Below are 16,497 nucleotides of genomic sequence, written 5' to 3'. Positions count from 1 at the left end.
TGGTTAAGAATCCGCCTGCCAATGCAGGGGACACGGGTTTGAGCCCTGGTCTAGGAAGATCTCACATGCCGCAGAGCAACTAAGCCCGTGAGCCACAACTACTCAGCCCACACACCACAAGTACTGAAGCCCATGATCCGCAACAAGAGAAGCCACTGCAATGAGAAGCCCCGTGCACCACAACGAAGAATAGCCCCCACTCACCGCAACTAGAGGGAAAAAAAGCCCACACGGGGCAACTAAGACCCAACGCAGCCAAAAAACAAAACAAAAAAAAGACTCAATGTGTTAAAATGACAATACTCCCAAATTGATGCATAGATCCCATGCAATCCTTATCAAAACCACAGCTGACATTTTTGGTAGAAACTAACATGCTCATCCTAAAATCATAGATACGCAAAAGACAACAGCCAAAAGAATTTTGACAAGGATCAAAGTTGGATTTACCTTACCTAATTTCAAAAGTTTCTATAAAGCTGGGAATTCCCTGGTGGTTCAGTGGTTAGGACTCCCCACTTCCACTGCAGGGGTCACAGATTCGATCCCTGGTCAGGGAACAAAGACCTCACAAGCCAAAGCAAGGCCAATTAAAAAAAAAAAGTTTCTATAAAGCTAAAGTAATCAAGACAATGTGGTACTGGCATAAGGCCAAACATACAGATCAACAGAATAGATTTGAGAGTACCAAAATGCCCTTAATTGATTTCCAACAAAGGTACAATGTGGAAAGATGCCTTTTCAGCAAGTGGTTCTGGGAAAATTAGATATTCACATGCAAAAAGATGAATTTAGATCCTTATCTCACACCATATGTAAACATTACCACGAAAAAGACCATAAATATATGAGCTAAAACTATAAAATTTACAGAAGAAAACAGAGAAAATTTTTGACTTTTGGTTAGGCAAAGAATTTTTTAGGTATGACATTATGACAATACATAAAAGGAAAAACTAATAAATTATACTCAAATGTAAAATTTTGCTCTTCAAAAGACACCATTAAGAAAACTAAGGGACTTCCCTGGTGGCACAGTGGTTAAAGACTCTGCGCTCCCAATGCAGGGGGCTCGGGTTCGATCCCTGGTCTGGGAACTAGATCCCACATGCATGCCACAACTATGAGTTCGCATGCCGCAACTAAGGAGCCCACGTGCTGTAACTGAGGAGCTCGTGAGCCACGACTAAGGAGCCCACCTTCTGCAACTAAGACGTGGTGCAACCAAATAAATAAATAAAAATAAAAGAAAATTAAAAGATGAGCCACAGACTGAGAGAAAGTGCTTGTGTATATATATACAGATTCTGAATATAAAATCTATTAAGAACTTTACGATTCAATGATAAGAAGACAACCCAATTATCATCACAAAAGATAAAGAGATGGTTAATAAGTACATGAAAAGATGCCCAACATCATTACGCACAAAAAAAAATGTAGATTAAAACACTAGTAAGATGACTGCTTAATGGGTAGAGAGTTTCAGTTTAGGATAATGAAAAATTTCTGAAGATGTGTAGGAGTGACAGTTGCACAACTGTGTGAATTTATTTAATGCCACTGTACTGTACAGTTAATGGCACAGTCACTTTGGAAAATGGCTTTGGAGTTTCTAAAGAGTTAAACATAAAAGTATCATATGACTCAGCGATTCCACTCCTAGGCATTTACCCAACAGAAACGAAAACATATGTCTACACAAAGATTTATAAGCAAACATTCCTAGAAGCATTATTTCCAATTGCCAAGAACTGAAAAAAATTCAAAAGTCCATCAATTGGTGATGGACACATTTTGGTATATCTGCACAAGAGAATATCATTCAGCAATAAAATTGAACAAAATACTGATACATGATATAAGGAGCTTTTTGGGGCAATGGGAATGGGGTAAGATAATGGCTGCAGAACTCTTTACATTAATTAAAAATCATTAAATTGTATACTTATACTGGGTGTACTGTTGGAGGGAGGTATTCCCTGGAAGAGAGACCATCATCTTGCTTCTTCCAGACCAAACACTGTCTTCCCCAGGAGAACTCCAGGTCAGAAGCTTCAGAACAGAGGCTTCCATCCTTTCATTTCACAGGGACATGGGGAAGAAATGCAAATTGAGTCACAGCTGGACACATGCTCCATGCCTTGCTGCTGTGCCTTTTTTCAGCCCAATGGCTAATTTGGGAGCACCTCTCAATTCAATGTTCTCAACTCACTCCATCCACTAAATAGGACTCCAATATCAAAGGTAAATTAGTGATGTAGTCACTGTCAAACAGTAGCAGGGCTGAATGACAGGAATGCACAAAACCATCATGTTATGAGTACTTGAAGCAGCTCTATGAAGGCATCACTGATATCAAATGCAGACTTCACAATGTCCATGAATAATGGGAACCTTACCCAGAAGGCCCCCAGAAGCCATCCCATCAGGCCCCTTGCTCAGAGCAGGAGTGAAGTCCATGCCCTACTCAGTCATGGGAGAGCAGCATGACGTCATGCCAATGGGTGCAGGGCCATCACTCTCCAGGGCACTGCAAACAGGGAACAGAGGCTGCTTTATGCTGAGCAATTGTGAGGTGACCATCAAACACAGAAGGGCTTCTTCCCTAAGAGCCAGTGGTGCGACAACTCTCCCAAAGTCCCCCAACAAGTCACAAAGTACAACACTGCCCCTTCAGGCTTCCCCATGCGCAGGGCAGTCCTGGAGTGTCTCCTCTGGTGGCGGTCCTTCTATACAAGGTCCAGCTTCTGCCTGAAGGCTACTCATGTAGGCTCCTTCTTGAGTGTTAATTCTCTTATATTGATAAGGTTAAAAAAAAGAGGCTGATTTTTAAAATAAAATGTTAAAAAAGGGGGGTGGAGAGCTGAAGACTTTACTGTATTCCCTGCCCTCAGAAGGCTTCTCTCCAGAGTGAGGTTTCTGGCATTGGGAAGAAGGAAGTGTGGCTGACACCTCTCCCAGGTCAGTTGTACACACAGGATCCTTCTCCAGTGTGAAGCGTTCTACGCGGAACAGGCAGGAGCTGCAGCTTTTTGCCCTCCTACTTACCTCACTCACAACGTGGTAACTTGCTGCTGCAAAACAGGATTAACTCTGAGAGGAGGCTTTCCAACACTAGCTGTACTCATGCCTTTCTCTGATGGGGACTGCATGAAACAGGTTTCATATTTTCCTGGAAGTTTTCACGTAGTTACTGCATTTGCACAACTGTTGCCTGGTGTGAATTTTCTAGTGCTAACAAGAGTGGAGCTCTGAATGGAGATGCCCGTTCTCCACATTTGTGAGTCCTTTATCAGTGTGAATGATTTGGTAAGGGGGAAGTGCAAAATTTTGCTCAAAATTTTGGGCCACACTCCCTGCCCTCATAAGGGCTTTCTATGGGGCAAATATTTTGGTGCTCAATGGAAATAGAGGACTGGCTGGAGGCTTTCTCATGTAACATTCAAAGGTGTGAACGTACTCCTGCTTTCTCAGGATGGAGACAAAGGTGAAGGCCTTCAAAATGCACTTGGGATTTTTTTCCCCATTCTTAAGTTTTTTTTGGTGGTAGAAAAGGGAACACCTCTCCTCGAACACCTCTCCCATTTGCTGTGCATTGATCAGGTGTCTCTTTCAGTGTCAGTTCTCTGTGGATTCTGCAGAATGTGGAGCTGGCAGGGCCTCAGTGTCTGGTGACAGACAGGTGCTGTGCAGTGAGGGGAGTCCAGGCCTGGGACCCCTGACACTGTGCCCACCTTCCTCAGAGGGACAAGTCAGGCTCATGGAAGAACAGGTTTTCAAGAACTATTTAAGGATATGTGAAGAGGAGGCCAATGATGGAGGACCTGGCCATAAGAGGGGAGAAAGAGAGAGGCTGAGAGGCAAAGGACCAAGAGGGTTTAGCCAGGGGACAGGAAGTCAGGGTAAATTAGGATGGGGTGTCAGAAAGATAGAAAAGAGGCATGGGTACTCACATTGATGCCAGGGCAACAGAAGACACAGGTCAGGTACCAGGTAAGAGATCAGCCCACTGCCACAGGCCCTTCCACACCTGTCTTGCACTCACCAGGACTGGTCTTCCATGGGTCTCTCTGGTCATGAACTGATTCGAGCCACCCGATCCACCAGCTAGGTCCCCTTTCGATGTTCAAGTTGGGTGACCGCACTGGGGTGGGTGGAGACAGTAATTCTTAAGGGAGATCAAGGCGTTTGTGCGAGGTCAGCCAGCCCCAGGTCAGGGGTGATTCACTCCATGACAGACCAAGGTGGATGAGGATTACTTATGCATCTGGGAGAACTGAACCTCACAAAATGAACACCCCGGGAAGGCCTCACTAGAAAAGCTCAGTGGCCCCTGAATCAATGACCATGTTAGTGCCCATAAAGCCAGTAAAGGCACTGACAATGGGCAGCTGGCAGGAAACTTCCACTGGAGGAGGTGTGATAGAGGGACCGAAAAGTCACAGACCCTAACTGGTTCATCAAACCAGAAAATAACCAAGAAATATATATATATAATATAACAAGAAAATAACCGGCTACTCCTGTTGTGATATTTTTGACCTTGGACCACAGTTGTCAAGGTCCCAAGGCAAAAGGTGTTGGGGGTTGTTTATACTGTAGTCTGGGAGGAGAGGTAGCAGAACATTGGACAGCACTAGGGCCAGCAGCACCTCTCACGGGGAAACTGGCAGCCTGACCTGGTGAAGACAGCACCATATCACAGCAGAAGCCCCACTGGGCCTCACTAAGGAGACCCACTTCTTCCGAAAGAAAGGCACACGACCTTGTCCTCAAAGGTCACTGGGTCCTGCAACAGCAGGCAAGGGGCACATGAATGTGTTCTAAGCATCGGGCACTGGACCTGACACGCCAGTCTCTGTCCTGCCACACACTTCCCCTTATGTCTCCCAAACCCTGTCCCCTGACACACCTGCCCACCCTTTCGTATCTGAGAGCATGGGCTGTCCTCCTGGGTATGCACTCTCCCCATGTCCATTGGTGTTTGGACAATGCTTCTCTTTTTCTGCACCCACCTCATCTACTCAGCTATTGGTCCTTAGTCTGGACACCCCACACTCACCTCAAGGCCTATCTGTAACAACCTAAGAGTTTCCTTCCAAAATCCCATTCTCAGCATCTTCCCTGGTCCAGGCCACCAGTGCACTGCAGTCTGGACATCAGGAGGCCAAATCAAAATCCCCTATCTGTCACGGGCACATGTGTCACCTCCACCTAGAGGCCTCCAGACAACTCAGTCTCTACCCGTACAAAATCCAACTGCTAATCTTCCCCCAAATGTACTCCTCCTGCCAACCTCTGATCTCCATCTCATTCTTTATCTGAACACTTACGGTGGTCCTTTACTCTCCACTACGTTCACTCTCCACGTGTAACTGGAGGTCCCATCGACTCCACTTTGAAAGACGCATCCAGAATCTGAGTATCTCTCCCACCTCTCCTGCTTCTATTCTGAGCAGGCCACCCAACATATACCTGCAGCAGCAACCTCATGAAGCTGCCTGCTTTCAGCCCCACCACAACCCCTCTCCCACAAGGCTGCTCAGTGTGTTTACGCGGGATCCACTGGGATAGTTTCAAAATCCTAACTCAGATCATAGCCATCCATCTTCTAATGAAAAATTTCTGTGGCTCCCAGCATCCTCAGCCCGTCAACAGAGTTAGGACTCCTATCCTCACGCTCTCGGTTACCCGCAACGGAGACTGGAAAACTTTCCTGAATGCTCAGGTCAGTCTCACCTCCAAGTCTTCGCACATGCACATTCCTCCGCCTGCACCCTCCACATTTTATCATACTGGATTCTGAAAGGGAGACCCCCCGACCTGTGAACGTTCCACTGTCCTGAACACCCAGGCCTGAGGCTGAGTCAGGGACTTGGGGCACTGGGGTTCGGAGTCCAGCCAGGTGGAGGCCAGGAGACTCTACCTCATCCGTGCCTAGTCGATCGGCTCGCTTATCACGCCCGCAGTCCAGCTACATAATGGGTCAAGACCACGGAATGGCTGTTTTTCGAGCCTGGGTCTTCTTCTCCGTAAAGTGGATACAACGCACAGGGCGACGACTCCGGGGCGGCCACGGACACAGACGGGCCTTGACGGAGGTATCCGCAGGGCACCCCGGCGCCTGGCGGTCCCCCGACAGCCGAGGACACACGAGCTCGGGGAGGCGGGACGTTCGCTGCGGTCATGGGGCGTACAAGGCACAGCGGGTGGACCACCAAGGCTCTCGTACCTACCCTACTCCCGTTTCCGCGGGCCCGGGGAGCCTCCTGGATGCTGTCCACAGCCCAGCAGCTACGTCCCTCCACGAAGTGCCGACATAAAGGCGGGACAAAGAAGCAATGGTCCGACCTCGGAAGTCCCGCCCCCGCCAGCGCGGCCATTTCGGAAACGCCCCCTCCCTTAGGTGATCATTGGTCCCTATCCTGGGCTCTCATTGGTCAACACTGTGTGCTGTCGCACGGCGAGGGTGTTTCTGGGTAATGTAGTTCGTGTCTCGTGAGACGTGACGCAACGTGCGTCCTTCCTGATCACCTAGGCAACGACTAGGCGGCACTGCGATTGGCTCCGGGAAAAGCGTCATAGTCGGCCGCGAGCCTTGAACCAGTGAAGGGTCAGGATTTGGGCGTTTTCGCGTGGGCCTCAGGGGGTGGGGCGGGACTTCCGGCACGGCCATTGCAGTCTTCGTTTTGCGGCGGGTTGGGCTGTGCGCAAACAGTTGCTGGGACGTGCGGCGAAGGGGGCCGGGGGGCTCGTGCTGGAACCGTCATCGCACCTTGGCAGTCACTTTTACCCTCGGCTGACGGCCCTTCCTTCCTGAGCCTCGGTTTTCCCGGAAGTGGAACGGACACAGAGAGTCTCCGCGCCCCGCCTTCGTCCCACATTCCCGGGAGACAGCTCCTATATCATACTGGGGAAGACAAAGGCCTTGAGTGCGACCGTCAGCCTGCGGTCACTCCACCCAGTGGGTGTGGGGGTTCGGATGAGCCCGCTGGGCTCTTCCCCGTCGCCGCCTGGCAGGGCCCCGCCCAGCCCACAGGTTGTGACCGGGCCTGCAGCGTCGCAGATGGACCCGGCGCAGGTGAGTGGCGGGTGCACAAGTCCTCACCCGCTGGGATCCCCCCCTCCTGTGCCTGGAGCCCGTTAGAGAATGGTCGTGTCCCGAATTCTTCACCTGCACATGAGTCTGGGGCCCTGAGAGTCACTTTCCCCTAGCATCCGGAGCCTAGGCCAGAGGTTAAATGGAGCGGATCACGTGGGATAAGGTCTGGAAAGGTGCCCCTAGCACAGGGATCAGCATGTGCCAGTTGCTTGGAGGTGAGTATAAGGTGGAAGTGTTCAGGGAAACCACAGGTCTCCATTTCATCAGGTGGAAATAACAAGCAGGGGAACTGGAAGCAGGCCTGGAATAGCAGAGTGAGGTGCTGGGCCTCTGTTCGCAGTGTGATGCGAGTCACGGCAAGTGTAGAGCAGAGGAGGGAGGTGTTCTGACTCAGATCTTAACAAGCTCCCTCTGGATGCTGGGTGGAGAAGAGACTGGCAGGTGGGGTGCTCTTGCAGGCAGGAAGACCATTGAGGAGGAGACTGCAGTAGTCCAGGTGTGTGCTCTTTGTGGCTGGAGCAGAGAGGTGCCTGTGAGGTAGGAGAAGTGGTTGGCTCCTGGATGTGCTTTTTAAGTAGGACGGACTAGATTTCCCGATGTGTGGCAATGAGGTATCATGGTTGACCCTGATAGGTTTTCCGGATGTGGAAGTTGGTGCGAGGAGTAGATTTCAGAGGGAAGATAAAGAGTTGGGTTTTGGCCTTTTTGTATTTGAAATGGCCCAGAGGGACTTCCCTTGTAGTCCAGTGGGTAAGACTCTGTGCTCCCAATGCAGGGGGCCCAGGTTTGATCCCTGGTCGGGAAACTAGATCCCACATGTGTGCCGCAACTAAGAGTCCTCATGCCGCAACTAAGAAGTCCGCATGCCACAACTAAGAGTCCAAATGCCACGACTAAAGATCCCGCATGCCGCAACTAAGACCCAGCACAGCCTAAATAAATAATAAATAAATATTAAAAAACAATGTCCCAGAGACTGCCAAATTGAGGTTCCAAGTGTGCTTTCTGCTGGGTCCAGGCTGGAGACATCTAAGGGGTGGAGGCTTGTGCTTAGATACTGTGTGCAGCTGTGAGCTGGGTACAGGATGATGACCAAGCCTCTGAGTAGAGTGTAGACTTGGGATGAAAAATGAAGCATGGAAGTAACTGAGGTAGGATAACAGAGGGGCCCGAGGTTACATTGTTTTACCTCTCTACAGCTCACCAGGTTTTTGTGGCTATCATCCTTGGGTCCAGGGGTTTTTGTCAGGCTATTGGAGTAGCAGGGACATAAAGGGTCAGCCCAAGCTAAGAGTTCCTAAGCCAAGAGTGGGGGCCAGCGGGTCTGGGATTCGTGTATTAGGAAGGGCAAGGACAGCTATGACTGATGAAGGGACAGCATGCACAAGGTTAGAGCTGGAAGAGAATAAGGGTGTTTGAGATCTTACTCATGGTTCTGGGGGGCAAGGTTGAAGCAGCAGAGCAAAGAAGGGAGGCATTAAATAGAGGGGTGAGGGCTGTCTCTGTCAGTGGGAAGTTTTGGCAATCAAGGGCAGTCCAAGGTTAGTATTGGATTTTGCTTGCCTTTGTCGGCAAGCTATGTACATAGTGGTATATGGGTACACTAGGGAGATGCTTGTGGTGTGGCCAGGGAGAGGGGCGATGGTATTGCGGGCTGTGGGGAGTGGAGATATGAGGAAGGTATGGTCCTCTGTGTACAAGGTAAGGGAATGAGCCCTGGTACTAGAGGCTTAAGGAAGAAAACAGGGGCCAAATTTTCTTATATTTGGGAGGTGTGACCTGGAGGACACAAGGGAAATTGTCCAATGGGGGAAGTGGGCTGTGTGCCAACCTAGAGCTAAAACAGCATCCATCTATCCACCTTCCATTTGTTCCTCTTGTTTGGTTTGGTCTGGATACAGTGGCCAGTGGGAGTACGAGGAGAGAAGGACACCAGTGGTGCCAGCACCTGTTGTCTTCTCTGAGGTGAGGGCCTGGAGAGGGGGGTGAGCTGCAGGTAGGTGAGGGGAGGATGGACTGAGGGGGTCATGAGAAGAGGAGATGACAGTGGTAGATGTGGCAGAACTCTGAGTCACAGGTCAAGGGCCTGGATGTGCCCATTTGACTATTTGTTTGTTATTCACCCCACCTATTGGCCCCCTGGCTTAGCTGTCTCATCATTGCAGAGTCTGGTGACCTTTGAGGATGTGGCCGTGCACTTTTCCAAGGAGGAGTGGGGGCTCCTTGATGCAGCCCAAAGGCAGCTGTACCACAGTGTGATGCTGGAGAACTTGGAGCTCATGACCTCACTTGGTAAGGCCCTTACGCCCTGCCCAGCCTGGTGGCCAGCATCTGCCTTCTGCCTTCTCCCCACAGAAAGCTCTGTTCATCCCAAAGCTGGACCATGGACACTGCTTCCTTCCCAGGTTTCCTGTTGTAGGTGCTGTGAGTGCTGGGACTGAGCTGTATGCACTCGCCCTGTTTCTCCCTGAGCAGCCTGATGAGCAATCCTAATAGCTGTTAGGTCCCACAGAGGCCTTGTGGGAGAAGAGGTTGGGGATCAGGCATTCTGGTCTGCCTAAAGGATCCCACTGAGCTTGACCAGTTCCTGGCAGGGTGACCTAGTGTGGGGCCATGCCTAAGTTCTGCCCCTTCTCCCAGAGACATTTTTTTTTAAATGGCTTTACTGATACATATCATAACATTCACCTTTTTTTCCGGCTGTGTCGGGTTTTAGTTGAGGCGAGTGGGATCTTTGATGCAGCATGCAGGCTCTTTGTTGCAGTGCACACAGGCTTCTCTCTAGTTGTGGCACGCAGGCTCCAGAGCACGTGGGCTCTGTAGTTTGTGGGACACGGGCTGCCTTGTTAAGGCTCACAGGCTCAGTAGTTGTGGCACACAGGCTTAGTTGCAACGCAGCATGTGGGATCTTAGTTCCCTGACCAGGGATCAAACCCGTCTCACCTGCATTGGAAGGTGGATTCGTTATCACTGGACCACCAGAGAAGTCCCACGTTCAACTTTTTTTTTTTTTTTTTTGCGGTACGCGGGCCCCTCACCGCTGTGGCCTCTCCCGTTGTGGAGCACAGGCTCCAGACGCGCAGGCTCAGCGGCCATGGCTCACGGGTCCAGCCGCTCTGCGGCATGTGGGACCCTCCCGGACCGGGGCATGAACCTGTGTCCCCCCCATTGGCAGGTGGACTCCCAACCACTGTGCCACCAGGGAAGCCCCAACGTTCACTTTTTTAATGTGTACAGTTTAGTGGTTTTTCATATGTTCTCACTGTATAAATATCACCATAGTCCATAAAACTCCTAGAAAAGAACATAGGCAGTATGTTCTCTGACATAAATCATACCAGTTTTCTTAAGTCAGTCTCCCAAGGCAATAGAAATAAAAACAAAAATAAAGAAATGGGACCTAATCAAACTTACAAGTTTCTGCACAGCAAACGAAACCATAAACAAAACAAAAAGACAACCTACGGACTGGGAGAAAATATTTGCAAATGATACAACTGACAAGGGTTTAATTTACAAAGTATACAAACAGCCCATACAATTCAGTAACAACAACAAAAAATCCAATTGAAAAATGGGCAGACACCTGCTGGGCCTGTGTGCCACAAATGCTAGGGCCCGCACGCCTGGAGCCCATGCTCTGCAGCTGGAGAGGCCACTGCAACGAGAGGCCTGCAAACCACAGCGAGGAGTGGCCCCCCCCCTTGCTGTGGCCAGAGAGAAGGCCATGTGCAGTGGCAAGGACCCAGCACAGCCAAAAATAAAATAAAGAAAGAAAGAAAAAGAAAAATAAAAATGGGCAGAAGACCTAAATAGACATTTCTCCAAAGAAGACATACAGATGGGCAATAGGCACATTAAAAGATGCTCATCATTACTAATTATTAGAGACGTGCAAATGAAAACTACAATGTGGTACCACCTCACACTGAGCAGGATGGCCATCATTAAAAAGTCTACAAATAACAGATGCTGGAGAGGGTGTAGAGAAAAGGGAACCCTCCTACGCTGTTGGGGGGAATGTAAATTGGTGCAGCCACTATGGAAAACAGTATGGAGGTTCCTTAAAACACTAAAAATAGAGTTGCCATATGATTCAACAATCCCATTCCTGAGCACATATCCAGAGAAAACTTGAAAAGATACATGCACCCCAATGTTCACAGCAGCACTATTTACAATAGCCAAGGCATGGAGACAAATGTCTCCATTTGTCTAAATGTCCCTCAACAGATGGTAAAGAAGATGTGGTGTATATATACAATGGAATATTACTCAGCCTTAGAAAAGAATGAAATAATGCCATTAGCAGCAACGTGGATGGACCAGAGATTATCATACTAAATGGAGTAAGTCATAAGGAGAAAGACAAGTACCACGTGAGATCTTATATGTGGAATCTAAAATACGACACATGAACATATCTATGAAGCAGAAACAGACTCACAGATACAGAGAACAGACTTGTGGTTGCCAAGGGTGGGAGTTGGAGGAGGGATGGATTGGGAGTTTGGGATTAGCAGATGCACCCTAGTACATACTGGATGGATAAACAAGGTCCTACTGTACAGAACAGGGAACTGTATTCAATATCCTGTGATAAACCATAATGCAAAAGAATATGAAAAAAATTGTACATATATGTGTAATTGAATCACTATGCTGTACAGCATAAATTAACACAACATACTTCAATTAAAATTTTTAAAAATTAGAGGTAATAAATATCACCATACTCTAATTTTAGAACATTTTCATTACCTAAAGAAAAACTTTGTAGCCTTTAGCAGTCACTCTACATCCCCCCTCATCCCTTTCTCCTGAGTCTTAGGCAACCACTAATCTACTTTCTGACTATGTAGATTTGCTTATTCTAGATATTTTATACAAATGGAATCATACAATATACATTTTTCTGTGACTGGCTTTCACTTAGCATAATGTTTTTGAGGTTCATCCATGTTGCAGCACATATCAGTTATATGTTGTTCATTTTTATGGCTGAAAAATATTCCATTGTATCGATATACCCGTTTTTTTATCCATTCATCAGTTGATGGGCATTTGGCTTGTTTCCACTTTTCGACTGTTACAAAAATTATGGCTGTTATGAACGTTCATGTACAAGTTTTTGTGTAGATATGTTTCATTGCTCTTGGGTAGATACATAGCAGTGGAATTCACAAACTGTTTCCCAAACTAGCAGCACCATTTTACATTCCCACTGCAGTGTATGAGTGTTCTGAGTTCTCTACTTCCACATAAACAACTTGTTACTATCTTTTTTCTTATAGCTATCCTGGTGGGGTGGTATCTCATTGTGGTTTGAGTTTGCATTTCTCTAATGACTAATGCTGTTGAGCATTTTTTCATGTACTTACTGGCCATTTGTGTATATTTATCTTTCTTTGAGAAATGTATTTTCAAGTTCTTTGCCTCTGTGTCCATGCCTCTGGTAAGGCCCCTTTACTCTGTGGCTTGCTGGGCCCTGTCCTGCACAGTGAGCCTTTCACTCTTACTCTGGCCCCCTTGGCCTATCAACAAACCCTTGGGCCCATTTCTGTATGTGTCAGTCACACATTTCTAATGAAATCACCCTTTCCACTAAGTGGAACACTCAGTTAACCAGAAATTTCTCGGCTTTCAGGTTGTTGGCATGGAGCGGAAGATGAGGAGGTATGTTCCAAGCAGGATGCTTCTGTAGATGTGGTGTCACAGGTCAGGATTTTCAGTGCACATCCTTCCACCCAGAAGGCTGACAGTTGTGACATGTGTGACCCATTCTTGAAAGACATTTTGCACCTGGATGTACATCAAGGAACACATGCTGAGGAGACTCCCTACACATGTGTAGCATGTGGCAGAGAGTTTTGGTTTGGTGCAAACCTTCACCAGCATCAGAAGGAGTGCAGTGGAGAAAAGCCCTTCAAATGGGACAAGGACAGGGACTTGTTTGTGCAGAGCTCAATAGTCTGTCTATCAGAGAAGCCCTTTACATGTGGGTTAGGTGGTAAGGATGTCTCGGACAGCCATGACCTCCTCCAGCACCCAAACACAGATGGCAGTGGGAAGCCACACAGCAGCGCAAAGTGCAGGGAGGCCTTACCACACCCTTCCAGTCTTGGGCAGCTCCCAGAAGTCAATGCCTCACAGAAGCCCTTCAAGTGCAGTGACTGTGGAAAAGCCTTCCAGAAGAGTTCTGTCCTCCTCAACCACCTGAGAACTCACTCTGAAGAGATACCATTTAGATGCCTAAGAGTTGAAAATTCCTTAGAGGAGAAATTAACTCTTGTTAATGACCAAAAGTTTCACACTGGAGAAACATCTCACGTATGTAAGGAGTGTGGCAAGGCCTTTAGTCATCCGTCTAAGCTGAGGAAGCACCAGAAATTTCATACTGGAGTAAAATACTATGAGTGCAGTGACTGTGGGAAAACTTTCAGCCACAAACTCACACTTGTTCATCACCAGAGAATCCATACAGGAGAAAGGCCCTATGAATGCAGTGAATGTGGGAAAGCCTTCAATAACAGGTCACACCTCACTCGGCATGAGAAAGTTCACACTGGAGAAAGACCTTTTGAGTGCAGCAAATGTGGCAGAGCCTTCAGCCAAAGCTCCAATTTCCTTCGGCACCAGAAAGTCCACACCCAAGTAAGACCTTATGAGTGCAATCAGTGTAGCAAAGCCTTCAGCCGCAGCTCTGCTCTTATTCAGCACTGGAGGGTTCACACTGGAGAAAGGCCTTATGAGTGCAGTGAGTGTGGGAGAGCTTTTAACAATAACTCCAACCTTGCTCAGCATCAGAAGGTCCACACTGGAGAACGGCCTTTTGAATGCACTGAATGTGGAAGAGACTTCAACCAAAGCTCTCACCTCCTTCGACATCAGAAAGTTCACACCGGAGAACGGCCTTTTGGATGCAGTGAATGTGGGAAAGCCTTCAGCAATAGCTCCACCCTCATTCAGCACCAGAAAGTACATACTGGTCAAAGGCCTTATGAGTGCAGTGAATGTAGAAAAGCCTTCAGTCGCAACTCCAGCCTGATTCAGCACTGGAGAATTCACACTGGAGAAAGGCCTTACGAGTGCAACGAATGTGGGAAAGCCTTTGCTCACAGTTCCAGTCTCATTGAGCACTGGAGAGTTCACACAAGAGAAAGGCCTTATGAGTGTAGTGAATGTGGAAAATTCTTTAGCCAAAACTCCATTCTTATTAAACATCAGAAAGTTCACACTGGAGAAAGGCCTTATGAGTGCACTGAATGTGGGAAGTTCTTTAGCCGCAAGTCCAGCCTCATTTATCACTGGAGAGTTCACACTGGGGAAAGGCCTTATGAGTGCAGTGAATGTGGGAGAGCCTTCAGCAATAACTCTCACCTGGTTCGTCACCAGAGAGTTCACACACAAGAAAGGCCCTATGAATGCAGCCAATGTGGGAAAGCCTTTAGTGAAAGATCAACACTTGTTCGACACCAGATAGTTCACACCAGAGAAAGGACTTATGAGTGTGGCCACTGTGGGAAAATCTTCAGCCGCCTCTGCAACCTTGCTCAGCATAAGAGGATTCATACCTGAGTGGAGCCTTGTAGAAATGATCTTCGTGACAAAATCTTCAGCTACATCCAACTTCATGCAGCAGAATACCCACAGAGAAATTACCTAATGTGTCACTAATGTGGAAGAGCCTTCAGAAGCTACTCTGCCCTTTTTGAGCAGCTCAGGCAGCACTGTCTTGCCTCTGGAGCATAAACCTCTTTCTAGCTGCCTGGATCCAAATATTTGCAGCAGTCACCTACATATACATGGAGAGAACACCTCCCTTTGCCTCCCTTCTCCTTTCCTGGAGGGTGTTGGGATTGTCCTAGGCTCACTGGAATGGCTTCATTCCCATTGCCTCTGAGAGGGTTAAGGAATGAACTGACCCCATGCCGGTTGAGAGATTAATCAAGACACATGACAGTCCTAAATGTTAATATACCTAACAGTGCTTCAAGGTACATGAAGCAAAAACTGATAGAACTGCAAGGAGAAATAGACAAATCCACAATTATAGTTGGAGATGTCCACATCCATCCCAGATAATCGGTAAGGACAGAGAAGACGAACAACACTGCCAACCAACTTGACCTAATTGACATTTATAGAACATTCTGTCCAATAAAGGCAGAATACACATTCTTTTCACAGGCACATAGAACATTTACCAAAATGGAGAATCTTCTGGGCCACAAAACAAGGCTTGATAAATGGAAAAGAATTGAAATAATACGAAGTATGGACCCTGACTATGAGAGAATTCAATAAGAAGTCAAGGATAGTATGATGTGTGGAAAACCCTCACTTGGAAACTAAATAGCACACTTGTAAATAATCCATGGTCAAAGATGAAATCAAAAGAAAAATTAGAAAGTATTTTGAATGAAAATGAAAACAGAGGCTATCACAACATATGGAATGTACCTAAAACAGTACCAGGGGAGAAATATTTGTGTGTGTGTCTCCATGTATACTAGTGAAATAAGAATAAGCCCTATGGAGTGTAAAAAAGAATCATTAAATGCTCAATTTTTTAAAAGTTACAACAAAAGAAGCAACCATGACAAATACAAGCCATAATAACTTCTTCCCTTCACTAAAAGGTAAAAGCCAATTGCAGAGGTCACCTGAGCCCCCAGGAGACAGAAATGCAGAATGTCAGGAGGGGCGTCATTGACACACTCAGGGCCCCTCCACAACCCTGCTCACAGTTGCCAGTTGTGTGGTTTCTTAAGGGATGTCTGTCTCCCTGTGTCTTAGTCCATTCCAACTGACAGAACAAAAATACCATAAACTGGGTGGCTAATAAATAATAGAAATTTCTCACAGTTCTGGAGGCTGGAAAATCCAAGATCATGGTGCCAGCAGATTTGGTGTCTGGTGAGGATACTGGATAATAGCTGTCTTCTGTGTCTTCACACAGTGGAAGGAGAGAGGGAGTTCTCAGAGGGTCTCTTTTATGAGGGCGCTAATCCCATTCATGAGGGTTCCTCCCCCATGACCTAATCATCTCCCAAAGGCCCCCACCTCCAAATACCAAACATGGAGGGTTAGGTTTTAACCTATGTATTTTGGGGGGACACAACATTCGGTCTACATCACCTACTAGAATGTCTGTTTCATGCAGGAGGGCCCCTATGGGTTTTGTCTCTGCTGGGTGAGTTCAGTCTCCAGAGCACAGCAGCAGTTTACCCAGCCTGGGGTAGGTGTGTAAGCACTCAGGGAGTGCAGGAAGGGGGATGTACTACTATTTCCCTGTGCTCTCCTACCTTCTCCCTCCCGAGTCAGCTCTGATGACAGGGCTGTGGTCTGGGCCCAGCACAGTCCTTCAGAGCAGCCAAACATTCCCTGGA

At 47.6% G+C, this 16,497-nt stretch overlaps 1 protein-coding gene across 1 annotated transcript; it reads left to right on the top strand.

The window, feature by feature from the left end:
• The first annotated feature begins 6,842 nt into the window (after positions 1–6,842).
• On the top strand, positions 6,843–15,972 carry ZNF132 (zinc finger protein 132). The gene is made up of 3 exons (XM_033411759.2): positions 6,843–7,084; positions 9,271–9,397; positions 12,753–15,972. The coding sequence occupies exons 1-3, from the start codon at positions 6,986–6,988 to the stop codon at positions 14,681–14,683; spliced, it is 2,157 nt and encodes a 718-aa protein (XP_033267650.1). The 5' UTR covers positions 6,843–6,985; the 3' UTR covers positions 14,684–15,972.
• The last annotated feature ends 525 nt before the right edge of the window (positions 15,973–16,497 follow it).

This window comes from Orcinus orca, chromosome 20 (genome assembly GCF_937001465.1).
Source record: "Orcinus orca chromosome 20, mOrcOrc1.1, whole genome shotgun sequence".
NCBI lineage: Eukaryota > Metazoa > Chordata > Mammalia > Artiodactyla > Delphinidae > Orcinus > Orcinus orca.
The sequence above is the reverse complement of the archived record's forward strand: the minus strand, read 5'-3'. Positions and strand labels throughout refer to the sequence as shown.

What these genes read in the sequence shown, in the direction of transcription:
- ZNF132 (XM_033411759.2), top strand. Translation starts at nt 6,986, where the DNA reads ATGAGCCCGCTGGGCTCTTCCCCGTCGCCGCCTGGCAGGGCCCCGCCC. An exon ending in CGCAGATGGACCCGGCGCAG is followed by an intron (nt 7,085 to 9,270) that starts GTGAGTGGCGGG and finishes TCATCATTGCAG; the next exon opens with AGTCTGGTGACCTTTGAGGA. An exon ending in GGAGCTCATGACCTCACTTG is followed by an intron (nt 9,398 to 12,752) that starts GTAAGGCCCTTA and finishes CTCGGCTTTCAG; the next exon opens with GTTGTTGGCATGGAGCGGAA.